Source organism: Fundulus heteroclitus, unplaced genomic scaffold (assembly GCF_011125445.2).
Source record: "Fundulus heteroclitus isolate FHET01 unplaced genomic scaffold, MU-UCD_Fhet_4.1 scaffold_71, whole genome shotgun sequence".
NCBI lineage: Eukaryota > Metazoa > Chordata > Actinopteri > Cyprinodontiformes > Fundulidae > Fundulus > Fundulus heteroclitus.
Window position 1 is genome coordinate 1,186,177 of NW_023397154.1, and position 21,070 is coordinate 1,207,246.

The following is a 21,070-nucleotide window of genomic DNA, read 5'->3' on the forward strand; positions in this document are numbered from 1 at the left end:
CTGATTTCCTGACGGCAACCCGTTCTTTCACCAATGTTCGTAGAAGCAGTCTGAATACTGCTGTGTTGGTTTTATGCACCATTGGCCATGGAAGATGTTGGAACACCTAAATTCAATGATACAGAGGGGTGGGTGTGCGTTTGGCTATATAATGTATATTAGCCATTAAAACAAGAAATCTTTAAATGGATAACCTTGGGAATATATAAAAGGCAAATCCATCCATCGGTTAAATACTGTGAACTGGGTTGGGATTCCATTTTTAATCCGATGTTTAAATCCAAAAAAGGTTTTATGTTCTTTTTTATACCTTGCTTAGGTTAACTTACTGAAGCAGGCAAAGATATTCCAAACAAAAAGTAAAAAAACAAAGCAACTGGACTTGTTTTCCGTAGTTGAAGACGTTTCGCTTCCTCTCCAGGAAGCTTTCTCAATTCAAAAAGTCTGGAGTAATGTGGAGTACCAAGCTTTATACCAATGCCCAAACAAAGGCCTTGCAATGTCTTACATAACATGCAAATTCAACCGAAACAGGTCCACCCCTTAGTAATGGGCAGTGTTGGGCAAGCTACTTGTCCAGTGTAGTGAGCTAAGCTATCAGTTACTCAACAATAAATTAAGCTTCACTACACAAAAGCTACCACCTATAGAAATATAGCAAGCTAAGTTACACAAATGTGTTAAAAGTAGCTTAACTACATCAGAAGCTACATAACGTTCTACCAACCCAATGTCAGATCAATTCAAAATGAGTCTGATACACTGGTTAAAACATTTATTAAAGATCAGCCAATGACCTAACACAGTGTAGACATTGCTTTATGAGCAGCATAATAAAATACAAACTGAAGTAATTACTGCTAGAAATAAAACAAAAAGTTATTGGCCTAGTACGTGCGGTGGCGTTAATGTTTGAAAGAAGAAAGATGCACCATAAGCTTTTTCATATTTCTTTTGTCGTTTAAAACATGAAACTACCAAAGCACAAGCCAAGTAGTAGAACTAAATGTTGAAAAGAAATTAAAAGCTAAATAAAATAAACCAGGTCACTTAATAAAGCTGCATTTTCTGTATGCTTTGTATTTATATTCGCATGATAATATTTTCAGAATTAATTATAACATTTCTGTTAAAGATTTCATTTATCTTCTGCACCAAGGGCATAAATAGGGAGAACAAGCAGAGCGATTTTTTGTAATATCAGACTTTATTATTGAACTAAGCAGGATTTAGACAGGATCAGAAAGGAAGGTGCATCTTCTTTCTGCCTTTCCCCAACGATCAGGGACCTCCTGGTTGTGTCTGGTGCTGCATGTTCTTATTGGGTAAAACACCTTTAAATCTAGTGGCTGAGCACATAAAAGACTACCTCCTGATAATATAATATGCAAAAAACGCCACCAAACGTTATTAACGCCACGTATTTTACGCGAGCGCGCGTTTTTTACGTCACCGCGCTTCTGGCTGGAAACGCGCGGTGACGTAAAAAACGCGCGCTCGCGTAAAATACGGTTGGAACTGCACGTTATTGTATGGACGATAATTTGCCTAATCAGCTTGCCATAAGTTCCACTGCCGTATGCATGCGCATGTTTCGATAGATACAGACAGGAGAGTCAAAGTAGAAGCTCGCGCATGAACATGTCCAACCAACAACTCAGATTGATTGTTCACTCTGAATGTTGTTTCAAAATAGCAAACCTGGTTTCATTTCTTAGTTATGTCCTGGATTTTGTAGCGTTTGTGGACGCTACGTCGCTACTTGATAAAAAAAAATAACGTCACTACAGGAAAGTTACTTGATTCATAAAGCAGCGACGCTACGGTCAAGCTACTGGAAAATGTAGTTTAACTAATAGCTTCGCTACATGTAGCGGCGCTACTGCCCATCACTGGTAATGGGCAGTCGTTAAAGTCATTAAGCCAGCAGATTGAACTGAAACTGGTCCATTCCTCTGTAACGAGGAGTCGTTAGGGTTGTTATTGGCCTGGTTTAGAGGAACGATGTTTTGATCACCCATATGAGGGTAAGAACTGAGGTGATGATTGGCTGGATTTAATCCTATAGCTGTATTAAAAGTTTTTGAGAGTTCTCCTCTGAAGTTCTCCTCTGTTTAAGGTTGTTTTTTTCTCTCTTAACGTAGATGTCTTCCTTCACACCCCTTTCAAACGATCTATCTTCTTTGTCCAAAATGTGAAAATTTTGGTCCTCAAAAGAGTGTCCTTTGTCCTTAAAGTGTAGGTGGACAGCAGAGTCTTGTCCCGAAGAGGTAGCTCTCCTGTGTTGAGCCATGCGTCTGTGGAGACGTTGTTTGGTTTCTCCAATATAAAGATCAGAACATTCCTCACTGCACTGAACTGCATACACCACTCCGCTCATCTTAGGTTTGGCGGTTTGGGTCTTCAACTACGGGAAACAAGTCCAGTTGCTTTGTTTTTTACTTTTTTTTGGAATGACCATGACCTGGATGACAAAGATAGTTCATGAATGCATTAGACAACATCAAAACTACCTGATGGGCACGGCTGTGGTGTGGGGTGGAGCATGCGACGCATGTTTGGAGGCCCGAGTCCTCGCTGTGGCCATCCTAGGTCCGAGTCCCGGAGTATGGACCTTTGCACCTGTCTCCCCCTTCTCTACCAACCCCATGTCCTGTCAGTTAACTGTCATATAGGCTACTACTGCCACAAAATAAAATAAAACATAAAAAAAACACCTGAGTTCAGTCTAAAGTGGATCATGAGGCGGATTTGCCTTAAACTGGATGGTTGCATCATGCACAAAACTTTGTTTTAAAAGGTCTTTATGCAACTAACTCTGGTTTGGACAAGTTTCATGAATTCTTTGTGGCGTTTAAGTCTCCTGACAAAAGAAAAATGTACATGCTCAAAATATGAGAGTGACAAAAATATATTAAAATTCTCAGAAAAGCATGGGATGTAAATGCAACACAAATGTGGAAATGGTTAAACAACATCGTGATCTGTGACCGGTCCAAAGTCTCACGAAGAGACACTAACAAACACAGTTATCTTTTTCTTCTTGTTTGATTTGGCTTCTTTAAAGATAAACTGACCTTTGTCTGTTTGTTTGTTTTTTCTTTTTTTTACTTTTATCGTTTGTAGTGTGTCAGAGGTTTAAACATCAGGAAGAAGATGGTTACCGCTCTACCAGTGGCTCCAACATATCCAGGAAGCAGCAATGCTCAGTTAGATCACATCACTCTCTGTGTTCAGATGATGATTGGGTAAGAACTTTAGATCTCACACCAAACTGCCTTTATAAGCGTTTATAAGTCGATCTATCTCTAACAGACACATGCTAAGAAGTTGATTCCTGTAGTTCATCAGTAAACAAGCTGAAAACGTGCAATGTATTAGACATAGCGGTATAGTTTTATATATTAAAGACAAAGCAATCCAGGGCCAAGGATAGAGCCTTGTGGAGCACCACTTTTAATTGGACCAGTGTTTACTTGCTGTCAGGAGTCATTGGTCCCAACATTCTCCCATCCAGCTCTCGTTTTCTTCTCCAAAGGTTTCTAAATGCCCGTCAGGTTGCAGACTTCAGAGCTTGATCTCGCAAATGGAAAATGACGTGGAAAGAAAACTGCAGACGTTCTGTCAAAAGGCAAAGACGTACGAAAACGCAATGGAGGAGTCAATGACGGCCATGACGCACATCTACAACTCCAACCGCAGAGTGATAGTCCACAGATACAGTTAAGACTCTGGGGAACGGATGGATAACTGCGACCTGCTGCTGTGATGCTGGCTTATTAAAGCGATGTGTTGTTTCTAGTCTCAGAGCTGAAGTTTGTGGAACGTGCGGACAGACTGGTCGGGAACGTCACAGAACTACGGCAGCGATCGCGACTTCTGGCACAGAAAATAAGGGAGTTGAGCGGTCATGTGAGAAAACAGGTGGCGGAGTTATATCGAACGGAGGTAAGGATGAAACGAAGAGCTATGAAAGCAAAACGAGGCATTAATAGAACTATTTCACAGTTTGTGAAGCACAAACCTTAGTTTATTTTGTGGGAGACCAACACAAAGTGGTGCAAAATTGTGAAGTAGAAGTTTCTGAAATATTTTACAAATTAAAATCAGAGAAGTTTTGGAAGTTTATTCCCTCTTTTTCTGTTACCGCCGGTGAACCGCAATCAAAAGCTAACCTCTTAAATACCGTGCTTATATTATCAGGTAGACATAGACATGACTCTGAGAAGCTGCCAGGGAAGCTGCCGGGCGGCGCTGCCCTCCAGGGTCGATCATCACGGCTACCAGATGCTTCAAACTCAGCTGCGCCTCACGGACAAAACGGCGAAACAGAAAAGCAGATCCGCTACGCCTCCTCCGAACATTCCCCGAGTCGAGCTGCAGCCGGCGAACGTCGGCCCGCCTCCGTCTGCAGAATACAAAAAGATCCCGACGGTCAGGAAAGAGCTTCTGACGCAGTTTGAAGACATTGAACAGAATCATTTTGTTCTGGTGGAGCAGGCTCAGTCGGCTGAGCAGAACCTACTCAGTGCTGCAGCCGAGGGTGGAGCTTAGAAATAAAGACAGGAGGAACTTTGGAGCCAACTCAATAAATACAGGATGTGAATATTGGATTAGCTTCCATTCAATGTAAGTTGAGCTGGTATATATATATATATATATATATATATATATATATATATATATATATATATATATATATATATATATAATTTGTATCTATATTTGTATATGTATATCATCTATGTTTGCAAAGACTCCTGATAACATCCAGACTCCTCTTTCTCTTTTTGTTATATTATTTGTTATATTACATACTAACATGATTTAGAGCCATAGCACATGTTTACCATAAAGGCAATACGCTCAGGTACAAACCAAAAACAAGGGATTTAAATGAGCTGATCTCAGTGTTTTATTAATTCAGAACTGATGAGCGTGACGTTATGGAAGCAAGAAACACTGGAGGACACGACCAAACCTGGAACACACACGTTTTTGTTTACATAAAATATTCTGGATTTAATTATAAATATGACTGTTATTTATTGTAACTGGTTTATCACAGCCATCATTATTTCACCTGAAAAAAGGCAATTCTGTCTCTGTAAATAAATTATGACTCTTCTACAAACAGCGCCGGTGTTTTATTTACTGATAACTGAGTGTATTTTCCACACTTTGTACTTTGGGCAGCTGCTAACAACAAAGTCTTGAACTTTAGTTCTGTCCAAAACACCTAAAGATTAAATCCTGGTTGAGAAGTACGGCGTTGCTTCTGGTTCTGGGTGTGGATGCCCTGGTGAGGTGAAGTGATGGAAAGAGAGGAAACAAAGAACCTGATCTAAACACCTCTCAGCTCTTTTTCTTTGGGTTCTCAGCAGGATATAGTTGATCTTTATTACTCTGGATAAAAGTATCGAAAAGAATCAAGTCCTTACATATTTCTATTGTTTTTTCATTTTGTCCCACAAATCATGGTTTCTTTATTTTCCTGAGTTACAGTTTAACGGTGCTTCGGGACCCCAAATGCTTTGAGATCCCATCTGATGAATGCAGGTATTGGATTTAATTAAATTAAGTTTGAACTGAACATTTTTAGTTTTAAACTCTAGCTAAGCTGAGCGAAAACAAACAGTTGGAGCCTGATCACACCACTAAAGCTGACCAATGACAAAACAGAGTGCTGCTTATAATCTGGATAAGGAAGATAAATGCGTTTAACAGGTTAGAAATTGATTTCATTATGGTTGAAACTGAGCCTAGACTAATTTGTGGGTCCACATTTTATTAATTTCTAACTCCAGAACCTGGCTGTCAGTGATTTTAACCCAAGGCCTGTTCCTGACCACGCTGTGATATTGTGGTTTCATGCATTTTTGACTAAAAAATGCGAGACATTCTGTTAAAAATAAAGAACACAACCAAACAACAGATTCATAGGTTCCTCAATGTTTTTATTGAGTAGCAGAGGACAGTTTTAGTTACTGCTCCTTTAATGCACTCGGCACTGTCACACACAACAAGATGAGTCACAGCATATGTTTTCACAACGGATTACTTTTCTCCGCTTACTTTGAAGCTTAACCCTTTAAAAATATTGTAACTATTCTTTAATTTTTTTTTTAGAATAAAACTACCTTTTATGTCTTTTTATGCTTCCGTTCACACCGTTTTTCTTTAAACTTCATGTTAAGTGTGTAAAAAATATGCTTGTGTCCATCGGCAAACAGGATTTCTTCCACACCAGATAAGGATTTTGGTCATTGCTATCATAAAAAGTCTTTGGGTGGTCTTTTATTTTGGCAGTTTCCTGTTTGAGTTGCATGTGCCATCGCCTTTTGGCACAATTATCTGGAGGCAAAGTAGGGCCTGATCTTCATGCTGATGGCCTTCAGCGAATACCAGCTCCCCTTCCAGTTCATCCACACCACACCATCGTCTGTGCCGTGCTTGGCCATCTGTGGCGTGTAGGCTCCGCCCATATAGTATCGCCCGTTTGGATTGGCTGAGTGGCAGCGGTTGTACCACCAGCCGCCTCCGTCCTCCTTGGCGCACTGCTTGGAGGGATCACCAGGGGTCCTGGAAAGAGCAGACATGGACAGGAAAGGATGATGCATGTATATGTCCAATGATTATGATTTTAGTTGCGATGAAATGAAGAGATTTCTATTTAAGTGCATCATTGGGAAAGTCCAGGATTATTTGGTCACCTACCAGTTGTCATTGTCCCTGTCATAGGTGCTGAACATCATGCCATTGTGGATGGTCATGGTGCGGTTTTCACCAAACAGCTCCAGAGCTCCTTCCAGGAAACCGTTGCCAGCATTACCAGAGTAACCACTGACGGCTAACACATAGTTGGATGTCTCCGACTGGATGGTGAACTGCTGATATTGGGCATGGACCTAGAAGAAAATGAACAGCTTTGGTTAAAAAATCTGCATTTGCACCGGTAAGTTTAAAAAAGGAGTCACATTCAACTGTTCATTTACATTCAGAAAGTTTACAGACACAGGGTTGAATCATACAAACTGGAACATATATAGATTTACAATAATGTTTCAATAATTTTATTGATCAAGCATTGAAACTAGCATGGCTGGAGCGCATGGCTAGAGACAAAAGTGAGGGGTCCAATCATGGATCCCTGGAGAACCTCACATGTACAGGCAGGAGGTAGAACAGGGCTGAGGGCTGTAAGGGATTGCTGCATGAAGCTAAACGGGTTCATGTTTGAGGAGTCATTGCTTTTACAGTGAAATATATTCAGGCATGATCTCATGATGTGATGAAGAAAAAGCTAAGTCAAATACTCAAGAGGCTACGTTACTAAAATCTGTTGTTTTGTCTAGATATTAAGCCAAATATTGTTGATAATAATGAATAATGAAACCTTAAAGGCTCACCTTGGCTCCCGTCCAGTCCTCCATCTCGATAAGAACCTCAGTGGGACCCATCCTGGTCAGCTGACTGATGTGATCATTTCCAAGCCAGTACTCACCTGTCACATGAAAACATGTCACGGTACGGTAGTTGTCCTCAGGGTACAGGTGGAATAAGGCTGTTTAAAGTCTTACCAGGAGTCTCGCAGAAACCTTTGCTGGACCCGAATGCGATGTTTCCAAACCCACGGCGATATTCATCCCAACGGCGGCCAAAGTCGACGCTGCCGTCAAGCCTGTTCTGGACAACGACCCATCCTGGAAACAGATATTTTCAAACAATACTGTGACTTCAACTGAAGGCTAGGCTTGAGAAATACCAAAGGAGCTGTCATCTAACCTCCATTCTTGGTCGTCTGATCACAGAAGACCTTGTACGGTGGGAACAAAGGATCTGGCTGAATGATATACATCTGGGAGTCGCGGCCTCCACGTCGGTAGATATCCTCACACTCCTTACCTGGATCACAAAAAGGAGAGGTTACCCAAAGACAAATCAAGTTTACTCTGTCACCTACTGATTCTTTCTATGTGGGGTAGGTTTGACTGCCCCCACTCACCAGACACCACTGGTATCGGGCAGCTGGTTTTGCACGGCTCCTTGCAATTCTCATTCTGGGCCAAAATGGCCTTCTCAAGCTTCTGGATCTTCAGCCGGATCTTGTCTAGTACCCCCTGTAACCACGACACAATAAACATTAGAATAGCCTTTCTAGTTGTTACTGTCATATTGACTCTTTTTTACTGGATATATTGGCACAACTCGTGAAAAATGTTTCACCTGTAGTACTCTGATGTTGGAGGGGAAAACCGTGTCCACAGTCTCCTTGATGTAGGCGTGTTGCTCCTCTACTTGATCAGTGTACTGACTCGCCACCTGGTTGTTGTCTGGAAACATCAGGAAAGTAAAAGATGTAAACCAGGATATGGTACCAAACTGATTTCGGTCCATCTTAAAATATATATCTGATAAGCTAGCCTTCAAGGAATGTCAACAATGGGCTAATTTCTATATAGTTGTGGTTTAATGTTCTCTGGTTGCATTGCAATCGCATGGCATTGATTTAATGTGGAAAAACTGAGCAACACATTGCACGTACTCAAGCCTAAGAGGTACCTAAAGAAACCAATTAGCCTAACGGTCATGTCTTTGGACTGTGGAAGGAGGCCAGAGTACCCAGAGAGAATCTGCATATGCACAGGGAGAACATGCAAGCTCCCTGCAGAAATACTCCAGGGGGGATTTGAACCTAGTACCTTGTCACTGCTAGGGAACAGAGCTGCCACTTTCACCATCCAGTTTAAGCTTGGTGCAGCTTTATCTTCTATATTCTAACATAGTAGATGATAAAATTAACTTATGGTAAGCAAAATACAATCATAGAAGTATTTTCTTTTTCTTTTTTTACTGAAATTCATTGTACAACCTATGCTTTCCCAGAATTTAAAGGGATGTTTTGGGCACTGGTGTACCTTGTGACTTTTAACTACCTACTTTTCTGTATTTTTTTCGCAGGATATAACTTCCTGCAGCTCAGTGGTGCAGGACCTTACAGGTTACATGTCTGTCAGTCACAGGCTACCGTCCTGGACCTCACAGTTTACGTTCCTGTGGCCTACATGTTACATTTCTGCAACCTGCAGGCTGCTTTCCAGGACTTTAATGGGAACGTTATCCAAAACCTTCAGGTTACATTCATGTAACTTGAAAGGAAATATAAAGGGGAAGTTCCTGTAATTTAGCGGTTACTTTCCTGAAATTTACAGGTTATAGTTCTGTAACTTGAAGGCTATTTTCTTGCAACGTACAGGTTGATTTCCTGAAGCTAAGTGCTTAGTTTCCTGGAGCTTATGGGTGTTATTCATATGTAAGCTATTGGGCACTTTTTCTTGATACTTTAACTTATATTGTCCTTTCCTGGATCTTTTTCAGGTAACGTAATGGCTGCTCTCTGGATTCCCCCATGAAAAGATTCTTGTAACATATGTGGTATATTGAATTGAATTGAATTGAATTGAATTGAATTGAATTTAATTCAATTGAAATATTCCTGGAACTCAACCTTTCCTTACCAAATCAATCCCTCACTAGAAAGAAAAAAACATTCCTTAAGGGAAAATTGTAGAACAAAATAAATATCCGTAAAGACGGATGAGCTTGACCGATGTGTTCATACTATCAATATATTTTCAAACAAATAAGCAAGTATCCTCACAAACAGGTAGACTCGATGGGAGGAGTTTCACTTTAAGTGAAACAAATGTTTCACTTGAGGTAGAAACATATTTTGGACCCATTTTGCTTACTGCTGAAGACACGCTGTCTCTCCCTCAGAGACGAGGAGATGCCATTGACGTAGTTGAAGACAGTGTTGGAAGACCGGGACAGTTCATTGATCTGAGGCTTGAGGTCTACAATAATCTAGGTGGGGGAAAAGATTAATAAAAAAATAAATTAGCCAGATCTAGATTGCAAAAAAATGAAGTACAGGAAGGTTGAAATGAGAGGAATTTACCGATTTAACGTTCCTCTCTTGCTTCAGCAGAGCGTTCTTCAGCTCGCAGCCAGTCGGACACAAAACACCCTGAGGGAAAACCAAACGCTGTGATGAGTTACCTAAAGCATAATTTTGTCTTTGTTCTCGTGCCTTTAAGCACATATTCGATGATTGTCCTAAAGTCTTTCAGCTGACGGATGAAGATTCTCAGCAAAGCTCGACTTCACCAAGCTTCTGTTTAAGAAGCTTTAATATGTAAACAACTAGAAGTCTTTCACTTGTTAAAACTGTTATCTTTATTTATACGATAATCAGACACAAATTACAGGGAAGTATGCAAGCTCTTAAGCAGAGGTGGGTAGTAACTAGTTACATGTACTTGAGTAATTAGAGTAATTTCCTTGAAAAAAAAGTACTTTTAGGAATAGTTTTACTGCACTGTACTTTTTTTACTTTTACTTGAGTCATTATTACTTAGGTATCTCTACACTTGAGTAATATTTCTGAGTATTCTACCTACTGCGAGTAACTTAGTGAATAAATAACTGACTTGTTTTAACCAAAAATGCACCAAAGACACAAAAACCTACGTTACAGTAAGACTTCTTATTTGTGCACAAACTTTGTTATTTTAATGTTATTTTCTATCAGCTGAGCTCTTTGAGCCATTTGGAGGTCAGATGAATGTACCGTAAACAGTAGATATTGTCATTGGGAGTATTTTGCTCTGTTTTAACATACTGTACATTAACAGCTCTAAGTATTGGTTCTAACTATAATGTTGAAAAAATTGTGTTTCTACTGCCTAAATTTGTTAATTTGCAAATATGTTACTCTTCTTTTTTGTCCTTAAAATGCCAGAATTCTCACATAACCTTATATTTCACGGCCAAATTACATATTTTTCGAATATTAAATCATCAGTAGTTATGATTAGTTACTCAGTACTTGAGTAGCCTTCTTAATGAATACTTTTTTACACTTTAAGTCATTTCTTGGCTGATAACGTTTCACTTGGGTTAAAATATATTTAAGTAGTGCTACTCTTGAGGACAATTTTTGGCTACTCCACCCTACTCTGCTCTTAACTGAAAATGCAAACTCCTGAGATTGAAACTTGTGTAATTCTGGCATGGTGAATGCTGAAAGTATCCTCTCACCATTGACTCTGAAGCATGTGTACATCCTCCGGCCTCGGGCTGCTCCTCTTTCTCCTGCTCCTGACGGCCACCGACTGGAGCCGGGGTGGGCCGACCGCGGTACCTGGACAAAAACCCACACTAAAACATCTGCCTATTGTAAAGACGTAGAAAGGGAAGCTTCCTTTTCAGTCTGAACAGTGTCTAATTGTGTTTTAAATCCTTTCTGGGGCTGTTGGGTCAGAATTTGGACAACTACGGATGGGCTAACAGAGCTTGACCTTCAAATGTCTTTGTCTGTGAGCGACTTATGGGCTAAAAAAATGATTAGTTTTCAACTGTTTGGACTAAAGTAAAGCAAAAACTGGGCGATCTGTCTGGTCAGTTCATCCTTTTTCCATATTATACCCCTGGTATTTCTTACCAACACAGACATAACACAGTAATTTAACAGACGTGTCGTACTCGTGTTTTAATACCCTTTAAGTTGTGTTGTTTTGTTGTTGAGTTGATGAATAATGAAAATAAACTCATAAAACCAATACAGTTTTGACTTTTTAGATGTATTTGTTTGTTATTACCTATAAAACCTTTGATTTGACCCTACACTGATGGGTTTCTGGGTCCGATCACAGTTTGGGTTAGTTCTAAAATATGACCTTTGATGTGCTCCCTTCATGCCAGATGTTGGTATTTAAATGTTTTATTTCTAACTGCGTGGCTGCGGTTGTACCTGCCGCCTCCGCTGATTGGTGGAGGGGCGTATCGGTTTGCACTGTAGGTTTCTCTGCCTCTGGACGTCGGCCGATGACCTCGAGCGTCTACGGCTGCTCCTCCGTCCTGCACCAACAACAATGTGAATACGCTGCATGCAGTGATGAGCTACGGTAACATTTATCATGTATTACGTAACGTAGTTATAGAGAAAAAGAGGTTTACGCACTGTGGCATTCTTTGTTGACGACTTGCCATCCTGTGGAGGAATATAGAAAATAACGGTTAGGAAATAACTCTGCTTTGTTGGTCTGTAATCGGTGTTCAAATCTCGTACACAAATTATTCATTAATATGACAGGACGTATTAATTTGTGCAAGTTTAAAAAGAAAAGAAATTCAATAAAAAAAAAATTTCTGCTGGATTCTGTAAATTCAAAAAGATAGTCTTTATTTGCTTGATTCAATATGATCAGACATCGTAATTTGTAAGAATTACTTGATAAATGTATGATGCTAACATGGATTTTAAATAACTTTTTCATTTTCCAATTAATTTAAAAATCAAACTAAATGATGATATGTTTTAGTTAACATTTTTTTTATTTACTGAACTTTGGATAAAAAACAAAAATCTAAATACCTCAAAATATCTTTCTGAATTATTCCAAATCAAACCTCAAAAAGTTTTTTTGTTCTTAATAGGAGATGTTAGATTTAAACATTATTTTTAAATCATTTGTATTTTTAGGTACCAGTGGTTAAAATATATTAGAAGAATTTTTTAAGAAAAAAAATTAAAAACATGTTTCACTTTAAGAAGCAACCAAATGTGGGTTTTCTGTTTATTTTTTTTGGTCCTTTTTTAGTCCTTATATATATATTTTCCTGATTTCAAATTAATTTCAATCCATCCTGGATTTTTTTACTTATTTATTTGCTGTTGGTTTATATTTAATTAGATAGTATAATCAGGAATAAATAGTTAAAAGCATGTTGCTGACATGTTTTTTAATTGAAATATGCAATTTTAATGTACTTTATGGAGTAAAAGCAGGAAAAACGAACGCAATGTTGTTTAGACTGGTGAACTAAGACCAAATCTCATCCTGCAGAGACCACAGATCTTTCCAGACATTAAAATACTCACCGAATCGTAGTCGTCGTATTCTAAGACATCCTGAGCCCAGGTGACATAAAGGCACAGATACAGTAACAATAACGTCTTCATCGTGAATTACGATCCTCTGAAGATCCAGCGGCTCTCTGCTCTCCTGCCTCGTTCTGCTGATCTTTGCTGAGGAGGCCTTTATCCTCTCAGATGGCTCCACCTGCCTCCCCCGGGTTTCATTGATCTGCTGGAGTTGATCAGTAACCAAGCGCTGAGGTCGATCCAACCAGACCTGACTCAGCGCTGAACCCGGTCAACGAGCAAAAGGCCAGGAGGAGCCAGGAGTCACAATTTACTTAACAAATGTGTTGAAAGCAGCTGATGAGGTGGTTTACGGTCAGCCATCGGGAAAATACGGCTGACGAGGGACGATGTTCGATCAAAACAGAAACCAAGAACATCTGTTTGCAATTTTGGGATCTTTTATTTATAAAAAGGATGAAATAAAATATGTTTTTATTCTAGATTTCTATCGGCAAGAACACACGGATCACTTTCCCCATCCAAGAGTTCTTACATCTCCACATGTACACGGAAACCTCGTTACCCACTTATAAAAGTCAAGCATTTTAGGTACGCACACATGCAACATCGTCTTTAATGCTTCCCAAATACACATTTTCTCAGATTTCCTGGATTATGTGCCTGCAGATCAAACGGCGTGGGTCGACAGGACAGACACACTACAGATGGCTTTTAAATCTTCTCTTTGGAAAACGTTTTAAACATCTTAGGGTTTGTGTCTGAGAGATGCTGCTTACATGTGGTTGTTTCAGCAGAGAATGTCCCATGTTGCCAAATATCACCATTTAAATGCTTAGGAGCTGAAAAGTATCAGGAAAAGAAACATATACTTTAACAGATTTTGGTAAGGAACGTGCATGTGGAGCTTTTATTTTGGATTCTGGAATAAATTGTGCCAAAAATGATCTTTTGTGAGTGTTTCTGCTTATTGTTAAATGTTTCCCAATTAATATTTGTTGTGACAAATGCACCAGTAGATAAAAAACATAAAATACTGTATGTTTCACAGCTGGGCACAGATTTAGTTATACACTGATTGCATCACATTTAAAGCATCTATTTGCTTCCTCTCCGTACCTTAAATCTGAAATTTGTATTTTGTTTGTCTGTTTTGCATGTTTGTGTCAGTATTTTATCTCATTACGATCTCTGCGGTGATTCAGAGGGTTTGCACACAGCGTGTCCCTGGCTGCCGGGAAGTTCTGGCTTCACAGTGTGTCTGTTTGGGTCCAAAAGGGTGAAATTACAGCGTCGCAAAACACCGACCCAGACAAATATCCTCAAACCCGTTCTACTGCACTGACCAAGACATTTCAGCCACTTAATAAGGATCCATTTGGTGTAACATTAGGTTTTTTGTTTCAATGTATCTTTAGTAATTAATCCACACAGAACTGTGGTAGAACATTAGAGAAAAACAGATACATATTTGCTCTTTTTTTGTTAACTAATTTTGATTAATAACTGTTTCAGAACTTTCTGTTTGCAGCTCAAAATCTGTGAAATATAAAATTGCTTAACCAAGGTTAGACTTAAACACCAATATATAAATAAGCTGATGAATAATTGAAAAAATGTGCATAAAATATAAGGGATTTAAGATAACAAATGTGGAAAATTTTAAAATCTTTAAACCTGCTGTTAGCATATTTCCTCCAAAACTTGGTCTGGTTCATAACAGCAGCCTACTGGGGCCCCGAGCCTTTGTGGCCATAAAATCATTTTATATAAAGTATATATACATATATATATATATATATATTGTCATGGTTGAGTTTTGGTTTGGCTTTGTTTTTCTGTTATTTTAATTTTTTTTCATCTCTTTTGGGTTAGGTTTGACTTTATTTATTGTTAGTTTTCAGTCATCAGTTATTTTCTGTCATCTTCACTTCACCTCCTCAGCAGTCAGTCACACCTGTTATCATTTACCAGTCAATTAGCCAGACCCTTGTTTCACCTGTGAAGTGTTCTATTTAAACCTCCCTCTGTCTTCAGTTCAGCACTGGGCTGTCATCATTCCACACCTCTCCATGCCAGTCCCTGTTTTTGCCTCAGAAGAATTGTTTTTCTCGTTTAAGGTTAGTCCTGCCAGTTTCTCTTGACTGATACTCTGCTGTTTGTCCCTGGAGAAGCTCAGCTCTGTGTCCTGGTGTCTCTCAAGTTCTGCTAAACTGACTAGCCGCCCTGGAGAGTAATATGATCTGAGACATATAGATATTTTATATAGATAGATTAGATATATATATATATAGATAATATATATATATATATATATATATATATATATATATATATATATATATATATATATATATACTGTAAACACTTTACTCTCTGTATTTCGAAAAAAAAAAAGTCAAAAACCCTCATCAGTGTAAGTTGTTTTCATTTGTGTCTGACAATAAAGACTCTTGATTTTTCTCAAAAGGCAATCCCCTGTCATCAAGGGTATGATAACTGGTCATAGACTCATGTTCTGCAGCTTCACCCTTGACACATTTAAATGTCTGGCAGAGATTTACTACTTTGGATTTTGAGCCATCTTGGACTTCTCGGTGCCATATCAAGCAAGACCAAACACCAACCAAATGTAATATTCTCTACTTTTTTTTGCCAAAATACAAGCGTGATGTTAAAGAAAATATCGCTCATCAAGCCTGGCCATGATCTTCCACAGCACCGTGGTCCGGGTCTGATGCCCACATGTCTGTTGATGGTTCTTCAGGAGGAGGACTGGAGTTGGCGTGGACACCTGACTGGTCTGTGGCTTTACGGACCAATATGCAACACACGGTGATGTAGAACTTCTCTACCAACAATGGTTCTGCCAACGGTTCTTCCCTCCTGGAGCCACTTCTGACCGCTGCAGACGTGCACGCCCCACAGGGAGCTGCACTTCAGGAGATGTTCTGACCCGGTCGCCGTCACAATTTGGCCCCCTAACTTTGCCTGTCAGTGATTAAACTTCTGAGATCAATCAACCAATTTTTATTTATGGAGCAACTTACTGACCCAACAACACCAATGAGGTAACAAAAGGAAGTGTCAACTTTTCTAAACCCTTTTGGACTCCATACCTTTTTACCTTTTCTAAAAGGTCAAAATGAGTTTGATTAACCTAATTAGCGTCAATGATGAAAGCTAGACCAGACTACTGTGCAGACTGCTTCATCATGTCAGAGAGATAATGAGTTTTCACGCGGTTTGTCTCTGTAAAAGGTTTCTTGTGGCTTTAAGACACGAGAATCATGGGTATAGTTGTGACAGTGCCACATGCTCCTCACCAGTCTGGCTAATTAACCAAAGAAGATCGGCTCGGTAAACTCTCAGCAATTAGTGTGTATCTGAGTTTTTTCTGTTTAAAACTATGGAACTTGGACCATATATTGTTCTAATGAGCGTTTAAGACATTTCCAGTGTTGTGACTTTTCCAGAAAGCTGAAAACATAAATCTGATCAGTTTAGTGCTGAGTTACATCAGTGTAACTGTGCGAACATCAAGGATCCAACAGTTGAATAGAGTAGAAACACGTTTATTGTCCCATAGTGTGGAAATTAAGGCACTCCTTTGCACCTTCAAAGTCAAAGGTGTTTGAATTTAACAGTGGTATTTATTTTTAAGTCTGTAAAAAAATTCTGATCCTTAAATATGCTCTGAGAAACCTTCAGCTCCTTTATTTAATAACCACATTTCCAGAAACACTGTCTGCAATATAATCAAAAACTTTGCAAACCTGATCCACACTTTAACAGCTTTTGTTACTTTATTTTTTTTTATTGGTTAAGTTTATTTGCTTTTTTATGCTTATTGCATAAAAAAGATGATGTGCAGAAAGAAAACATTAAAATTGTGGTTAAAAATACAGCTGTTTGACTTGTGAATTGACTTTTGATCACATAAAAAAGAAACATTTTTGCAGGCTGGCAGCAGTCAGTGTGGATCCCCTGTTAGTTACGTGGACTCGGGTTGAATTGCTCAGGTTTTAGTCTTGAAGATTAGCTCCTCTGTCCTTGGAACAAACAAAAGGCAGCGTGTGGTTGCAGGGGGCAGCGGACCACTTCAGGGTATCTACAAAAAACAACAAGACAAGACAACATTTAACAAGGGCTTCAAGCTGAAAACGGCAAACACTTTTCCTATTTTATTAGTAACATTAGTGACCACTTTGTAGTTAGAACATTTAGAGTATTTTCTGAAACTAAATCCAACTTTTTCAAGCTTTTCAGAGGGAAACCACACAAGTAACATCAGCCATCGCAGTATGTTTTGTATCAACGAGCTCTGAAGATGGCGGTTCACTCCCCCAAACGCTACAAAGCGAGCTGGAAATTATGCGATATTTGCAGGAAATCCATGTTCCTGTGGTAAAGGTATTTGACTGCTGATAGGTAAATTATTATTTAAAAAGGTAACATTAAATCTTCCGAACAATATATGTATTACAGTGCTGTAGTAAAGTTTCACCCTAATAACCCCCCCCCCCCATTCAATCATGAGGTGACTGTTATTAGCCACATTTTTACACAGCTATGTTTAGTTGTATTAGTCTGTTTACTGTCAGATCTGTATAATTGAGACGTCACTTAAACAAAACCTGTTTGACAACAGGAAAAGCGCTAGCAGATCTCCAGCAACAACACATCGTGCCGATCCAAAGATTTTCAAGAACAGACGAAGAACAATCTCACCAACATGTGTCAGTTTAGACAAGATTAAAAAGTATTTTCATAGGCTTTGGGACACTAAAAACTAACTGAGATCCATGATACACCAGTCCCGTTGTGACTAGTCTACCAAAATTACACCAAGAGCTCATCCAGGATACCCAAACATGAACCGGAACAACAGCTATAAGATAGCAGTATTCTTGATTCAATAATGAAAAAAGTTCCTGATTAAAAATTGGGATTCGTGGGCGATATCGTAGGCCAAATGTGCTGCTGAGCCAGCACAAAAGATCAGGATTATCAAAGACTTCTGGGGAAATAATACTCTGGACTGATGAGACAAAAGTGCAACATTTTGTTGATGTGTGTCATGGTGCATAAAACACCTGATGCATACTGACAGACATGCCGGCAGAGTTGGTACAGCACTGTATGTGGAGAGGAAGACTGGCTTTTTCTGAGTCCCCATGTATGATTGCTTTGTCTGAAACTGCTATAAGAATGACCTGGAAACATGAACTGAAGATGGAATCAAAAGCAAATGATGAAAGAAAAACAATCTGATTTGTATTCAATTTGGCCATTTGTGGTAAAAAGTTGTTTTAAGAAGTGAGTTCATGAACAGTTGTGACTAATGTTTAATTACATTTTCTCTTTCTAAAGGGGTTTTCACCATCAGTTTCAGGTAAAGCTGTGTGTTTTTGCACATTATTAAATAGAACAATTAGCAATATTATCGACCTCTTCTATCTCCTTTGCCACAATGGTCCACACAGCATATCTCGGTGTGTATGTGTGTGTGTGTGTGTGTGTGTGTGTGTGTGTGTGTGTGTGTGTGTGTGTGTGTGTACTTGTAATTGCAGCTAAGTGAGAACATATTTTTCTAAATTTACTTGTAAAGTGGGGACTCTGATGTTAATCAAGGACATTTTTTTGGAACTCACTTTTTTTTGGGCCAGAGGTTATGTCAGGATTATGGGTTAGAACTAAGGCAGGCATGTCCTAAGAGAATGGCCTGGGGCCATTTGTGGCCCCCAGGCAATTCTCTTTAATTTCATTACTCAAATACAGACTGTTATTAAAATTGGCTAATTACAGACAGTGTTTTCAAAGAACTGACCCAATTACTGTTTTTATATTACCAGACCAAAAATAGTTCAGTTTATCATTGTTAAAGAGTCAAATTAAATTATTCAAAATAATTTGCAAACTGGATGATCGTCTTTTATTACAACAAATGAGAAAACCCCCTTTTTTTAATTTTGGATCAACAATTATTTTTACAAATTTATAAAAAATTAACAATTGTTTTGGTTCTAACAAAATAAATTGTGTTTGATTTTTAGCCCTGGAGTTCCTTTCACTTTACAATTTTGGTCCATATACTGAAAAGTTTGGACACCCCTGAACTAAGGTGTCAGTTAGGTTAGGGTTTGGTACAAGTCAAGACATGGCCCCCACTTTATACTTTAAACAAGGATTTGTGTGTGTGTTTGTGTGTGTGTGTGTGTGCGTGTGTGTGTGTGATTGAAATTACAATAATAATTTGTCTTCAGGCAGCACCCGTCCTTCTCATGATGGTCGCCATCATACCAATTCTCATACTGAAACCTGGAGCCATCGGACCACATCCACAGATCAGGCTGTGGGAACAAAAATCCATAAACTCAAACAAACCACTGGGAAACTTAACTATACAGCATGTTTATGTCAGAACAGTTTAAACATTGTCAAAAAGGTGTGTAGATGTAATAATGCATCCGACTGAATATGCCATCATACAAAACAGAGAATTATAAATATGACTAATCTGGTTCACCCATTATTATCAGTGCTAAAACATCTTTTAAAGATTGTCTTACATGTATGGCACTGGTGCCTCCAATCCAGGTTTCTGGGAAGCTGTGGGTGTCTCCTCTGGTCAAAGTCTGGATGAAGTGATTCTCCTCATAGCTGTGTACCGACGCCAGGTTTGCTCCTTCAAACTGACAATAAAACTGTAGAAGAAAAACATATCAGGCAGCTTCCAGAGATCTTATTTGTACCATGTACAAACTCAGTCATTAGTTTTTCTTGCTTTATCAGCCCTCACCTCAGCTCCAGGCCATGTCTTTGGCGTGTCGATGAAGAGGAAACACCGATAGCCAAAACTGCTCCATCCATGTGGGCAGCGATTGTTCTTTGCTATAAAACATAAACACATATACCAACGTTTTCAACATCTAATATTTCTAGTACTCTCTTCACCAGTGTTCTCTAACAAACCTCTGGGGCTATGCAACCAAAACCCGACACTAAAATAAATTAGAGAAATGAAACAAACATATGAGCCACGGCGCAGCGGGGAACCTACTAAGACAAGCCGACAACCTAAACTGTCAGACCCGGCGTGGAACGTATGAGTCACATAAGCAGTCAAGAAGCCCACGATAATGCTGCACATGTGGCTTAAAAACTTTGAGGGTATGAATAATTTATATCGAGAATAAATTCATAATGATATTCAGTGTCTATACCACTTCAAAATGAGAAATAAATTTTAACTGCTGTTGGTGTGTAAAAAAATTAATATGGACATGAATGTTTTGTGCAGGAACCCTGAAAGGAGCAGAGTCATCAGATTTTCCCCCATTTATGACATCCATTTAAACTATTAAAAAACTTTAGCGAAATTATGAGCTAATTAGTAAAATGATGCCATTTAATGCTTGGTGCTCAGGCAAAACCACTCACCGCAGTTAACTGGCCTGATCCCGGGCGGGGTCTTCGTGCTGGGGATTTCCTCTCCAGTGATCACGTCAACGCACCAGCAGTATCCGGTGGAGCCAGAGCACTGCTGCGGGAGGAAGTTGCCATCGGCGTCGCACTGTGGGCAGAATCCTCCAGGGTAGATCATGCACTGCAGGCGCTTGTAGTCGCAGAGACCCCCTTTGCCCCTCGTGAGTGTCGAGTTTATTGGTACACCTTGGCCCGGCGTCAGAATGACGCAAACTGTGAGAAAAACGCCAAGACAGTTCATGCTGATGGTGCCTGGAAAAGGAATCTGCACGACAAAGAAGCAAAGTTACAAATGAGTTACTTTTAAAATAAATTCAATCATAATTCAAATGGCAAAACAAAATAAAAACAGTTAACTTTTGACACAAATATAAACTCCACATGTATGTAAAAAAAAACTTGATGTTTACTCACTTCCCGCTGGGTGAAGCAGTGTTGGCGTCTCTGCTGCTCCTCTGGCTTTTATTCTGCAGATTTCAGCGGCTTCTTATTTCAGGTCCACAAAAAACAGTGGCCCCTGGCTCCAATGTCCTAATAACAATTAAACTTTCTGGTTCCCATCTCATTGTATTATTAATTCCTGGTATATCAATGAAAGAGCCATTGAGGATTCATGTTGTTGCCACCAGAGAG

General features: G+C 39.2%; 2 protein-coding genes and 1 long non-coding RNA gene across 3 annotated transcripts; 1 reads left to right on the forward strand and 2 right to left on the reverse strand.

Moving 5' to 3' along the window:
* The first annotated feature begins 2,432 nt into the window (after window positions 1-2,432).
* On the forward strand, window positions 2,433-3,976 carry LOC105917583. The gene is made up of 3 exons (XR_004930236.1): window positions 2,433-3,248; window positions 3,539-3,722; window positions 3,803-3,976. It is a non-coding gene; the product is annotated as an uncharacterized LOC105917583 (long non-coding RNA).
* A 1,960-nt stretch (window positions 3,977-5,936) lies between these two features.
* On the reverse strand, window positions 5,937-13,093 carry fgb (fibrinogen beta chain). The gene is made up of 13 exons (XM_036133974.1): window positions 12,947-13,093; window positions 12,026-12,055; window positions 11,816-11,922; window positions 11,104-11,206; window positions 9,962-10,030; window positions 9,753-9,867; window positions 8,227-8,333; window positions 8,006-8,120; window positions 7,786-7,905; window positions 7,581-7,703; window positions 7,410-7,504; window positions 6,718-6,908; window positions 5,937-6,582 (listed from the first exon to the last, which is right to left on the reverse strand). The coding sequence occupies exons 1-13, from the start codon at window positions 13,025-13,027 to the stop codon at window positions 6,351-6,353; spliced, it is 1,488 nt and encodes a 495-aa protein (XP_035989867.1). The 5' UTR covers window positions 13,028-13,093; the 3' UTR covers window positions 5,937-6,350.
* A 3,790-nt stretch (window positions 13,094-16,883) lies between these two features.
* On the reverse strand, window positions 16,884-21,070 carry si:dkeyp-75b4.10 (ladderlectin). Its single transcript, XM_021310555.2, has 6 exons — window positions 20,852-21,070; window positions 20,393-20,702; window positions 19,752-19,843; window positions 19,522-19,656; window positions 19,197-19,302; window positions 16,884-17,060 (listed from the first exon to the last, which is right to left on the reverse strand). Exons 2-6 carry the CDS (start codon window positions 20,676-20,678, stop codon window positions 16,975-16,977), a joined length of 705 nt encoding a protein of 234 aa, XP_021166230.2. The 5' UTR covers window positions 20,679-20,702; window positions 20,852-21,070; the 3' UTR covers window positions 16,884-16,974.